This window comes from Etheostoma cragini, unplaced genomic scaffold, assembly GCF_013103735.1.
Source record: "Etheostoma cragini isolate CJK2018 unplaced genomic scaffold, CSU_Ecrag_1.0 ScbMSFa_80, whole genome shotgun sequence".
Classification (NCBI taxonomy): Eukaryota; Metazoa; Chordata; class Actinopteri; order Perciformes; family Percidae; genus Etheostoma; species Etheostoma cragini.
Genome location: NW_023269428.1, coordinates 128,173 through 131,650, shown reverse-complemented (window position 1 = coordinate 131,650; position 3,478 = coordinate 128,173). Strand labels below are relative to the sequence as shown.

The window sequence follows — 3,478 nt, the reverse complement described above, 5'->3', positions numbered from 1 at the left end:
TACAGGCTGCTAACAGGCTAATATACAGGCTAATATACAGGCTGATAACAGGCTAATATACAGGCTAATATACAGGCTGATATACAAGCTACTAACAGGCTAATATACAGGCTGCTAACAGGCTAATATACAGGCTAATATACAGGCTCATATACAAGCTACTAACAGGCTAATATACAGGCTGCTAACAGGCTAATATACAGGCTAATATACAGGCTGATAACAGGCTAATATACAGGCTAATATACAGGCTCATATACAAGCTACTAACAGGCTAATATACAGGCTGATAACAGGCTAATATACAGGCTAATATAAAGGCTCATATACAAGCTACTAACAGGCTAATATACAGGCTAATATACAGGCTGATAACAAGCTAATATACAGGCTAATATACAGGCTGATAACAGGCTAATATACAGGCTAATATACAGGCTGATAACAGGCTAATATACAGGCTCATATACAAGCTACTAACAGGCTAATATACAGGCTAATATACAGGCTGCTAACGTCTCCTCGGCCTGGCTCGTCTTCTACTTCATCCAGAAGCTACAGCAGTGCCCGCGACCGCAGCCAGGTGGCACGCTAGCACGCTGATAACAGGCTAATATACAGGCTAACAGGCTAGCATACAGGCTAACACACTGCAGATTTGATTCCAGCAACAGTATTCTAATCACATTCCTCCCTCTCTCAGCGTCGACTTGGCGACGCAGCGAAGAAAGCCATCGGGAAGTTAACAACAAGGACGGTGAAGAAAGGAGACAAGGTACTTTAAATTAACTTTATTTACACTGTCAGATCTTTATTTTAACTTTAATCACTGGCTCTGTGTGTGTGTGTGTTCCAGGAGACAGATCCAGACTTTAACCACTGTGCTGTGTGTATTGAAGCGTACCAGCTGAACGACGTGGTCCGCATCCTGCCCTGCAAGTGAGTTACACTGAGGTCACTATGTTGTTAGCAGACCAGAGTGTGCAGTGTGTGTCCGGAACAAACGGGACATTTAAAAAAAAAAATCTAGCCAGATACCGACAGATTATCTCCTCTCTTTAACTGTTCAACATTAAGGGCTGTTAGGGGCTAATAGGGGCTGTTAGGGGCTATTAGGGGCTGCTAGGGGATATGAGGGGCTAATAGGGGCTATGAGGGGCTGTTAAGGGCTGTTAGGGTCTCTTAGGGGCTATTAGGGGCTTTATGTCTTTTCCATTATTGCACGCTGTTACTTAAAAAAAACAAGACAAATTAAAGCTGCAAGCAGCGATGAAGGGCCCTCGCCAACCTTTGCGCGTGGGGGTCACTGGCGGACGCCTCTCCTTGCGACTGCGCATTTGCGCGTCACTCACACGCTGAAAAGGGAACTCCCTGCTGATGATACCTCATCAATGATACCTCACACAAGTCTCTACGTCTTACAAGTCCTTATCTGTGGAAGGGGGCGTGGTCGCACCATAGGGGGGCGGGTCAAACATCACCAATAAAAAGGAAGTCTCTGCTGAGTTCATTGATACCTCACACAAGACTGTACCTTAAATTGGCACCAGTTATGGAAAGGGGGCGTGGTCTAAGCATAGGAGGCGGATCAAACATCACCAATAAAAAAGGAAGTCTCTGCCAAGTTCATTGATACCTCACATAAGGCTGTACCTATAACGGTTAGACTGTTTTGAAAGTGGGCGGATTAAAGCTCTAGGAGGAGTTCGTCAAAGTACGACATGTGGAAATGGCCAAAATCGCGCTATTTTTGAACATTCAAAACAAAATGGCGGACTTCCTGTTGGGTTTAGGGGGGGCTACCATGGAGTTTTATGTCCGCCCTGCCATGCTACATATGTGTACCAAGTTTCGTGACTCTACGATAAGCGTAGTGCAGGGGCTGAATTTTTGCAATATTGTAGGTGGCGCTAGCGAGCCATTTTTGTGCGCCCATTCCCGAAACCTTTTAAAATACGTAAATCTTCACCGAGCCGATGCATCCCAGTCATCGTCATAAGCCTCTCCGTGACTCCCATGAAGATTATAGGAAGCAGGTCAGAACCAGAACCAGAACCAGAGATCTCAGCGGTCGGACATCGGCCTCCAGACGGTCTGCGGCGTGAATGCTCTGAAACACAAACGGCACACAGCAGACGTATTTTGGTGTAATCGTGGTACTAAAGGTCGTGGACTTTATATCGCGTGTAGTAGACGGCGACTGCGACCCGGAGGAATTCCCAAACTCCGTTTTTTTTTTTTTTTTTTCACCTGTGATTTTTGTTCTTTTGAAACAAACATTTCTTCTGGCTGTGGCGAGTAGCCGACGTGCTGTTGTTGGTTGCGTTGAAAATGACATCATCACGTGTAGCTATGGTGACCAGCCACGCTGAGGCGTTACTCATTCTGCAATAAAACGGACGCAGAGCGTCGAGGCGAGCTGTTACCAGCAGTGGAAAAACGCCATTAGGCTCCACTATACACTACAACCCAGTCCCAGCTGCCCCCCCCCTCCACTACACACCCCAGCACCCTGTCCCAGTCCCAGCTGCCCCCCCTCCACTACACACCCCTGCACACCAGAGTCTGCCCCTGTCCCGGTCTCAGATACACCACCCTCCACTACACAATTATACTTCATATGAAGTTATATATTATATATATACTGCTGGGGGGGCAGCTGGGACAGGGGCGGACTCTGGTCTGCTGGGGTAGCGGACCAGAGTCTCCCCCCCCCAGCAGTATATATATAATATATAACTTCATATGAAGTATAATTTTAATAAAGTCCTGATACATTTTAAAGTGTGTGTGTGTGTGTGTGTGTGTGTCCCAGACATGTCTTCCATAAGGTGTGTGTGGACCCCTGGCTGAACGAGCACTGCACCTGTCCGATGTGCAAACTCAACATCCTGAAAGCTCTCGGCATCGTGGTGAGTCTCCACCAATCAGAAGGCTCTGTCGGGGCTCTATGACAACAACTATACATGTTGTTATAATAGATGGTATAATAGATGTTTTTATAACAGTTGTCGTTATAATAGATGCCCCCCCTGGGTGCTAACAGCTGCTGTGTGTACCCCCCCAGACCAGTGTCCCCTGTGTAGACAGTGTGGTGTTGGACGTGGACCGTCTGGGCGTCAGTGTGGCGTCCGGCAGCCATAGGGCACCGCCGGGCGACAGCAGCCAGCCGTCCATCAGCCTGGAGCCACTCAGCCCCCCCCACCCCGAGGCCCCGTCCAGAACTCCCGCTGACATCACCATCGCCGTGACCAGTAAGCTGTAATGTAACTTTACAGGACAGATGTTCAGCATCAGGGAGACACAAACCCACCAGACTCCATATAAATAATCACTACTTTTACCATAGTAGAACACACTTCATTCACTGTGGACAGAAACTTAATAAAACTACCAAAAGACATGGAGTCTGGTGGAGATACGCTGCTCTATACCCGCTAAAAGTAGTGATTATTTACATGGAGTCTGGTGGAGATAC

At 47.3% G+C, this 3,478-nt stretch overlaps 1 protein-coding gene across 1 annotated transcript in view; it reads left to right on the top strand.

Annotated features, from left to right (window-relative positions):
* rnf130 (ring finger protein 130) overlaps positions 1-3,478 on the top strand; it is a 6,087-nt gene that overhangs the window by 2,186 nt on the left and 423 nt on the right. Inside the window, exons 4-8 of the mRNA XM_034866485.1 lie at positions 474-583; positions 704-775; positions 857-939; positions 2,816-2,912; positions 3,068-3,254. Coding sequence (XP_034722376.1) covers positions 474-583; positions 704-775; positions 857-939; positions 2,816-2,912; positions 3,068-3,254 — 549 coding nt within the window. The remainder of the gene's footprint in view (positions 1-473; positions 584-703; positions 776-856; positions 940-2,815; positions 2,913-3,067; positions 3,255-3,478) is intronic.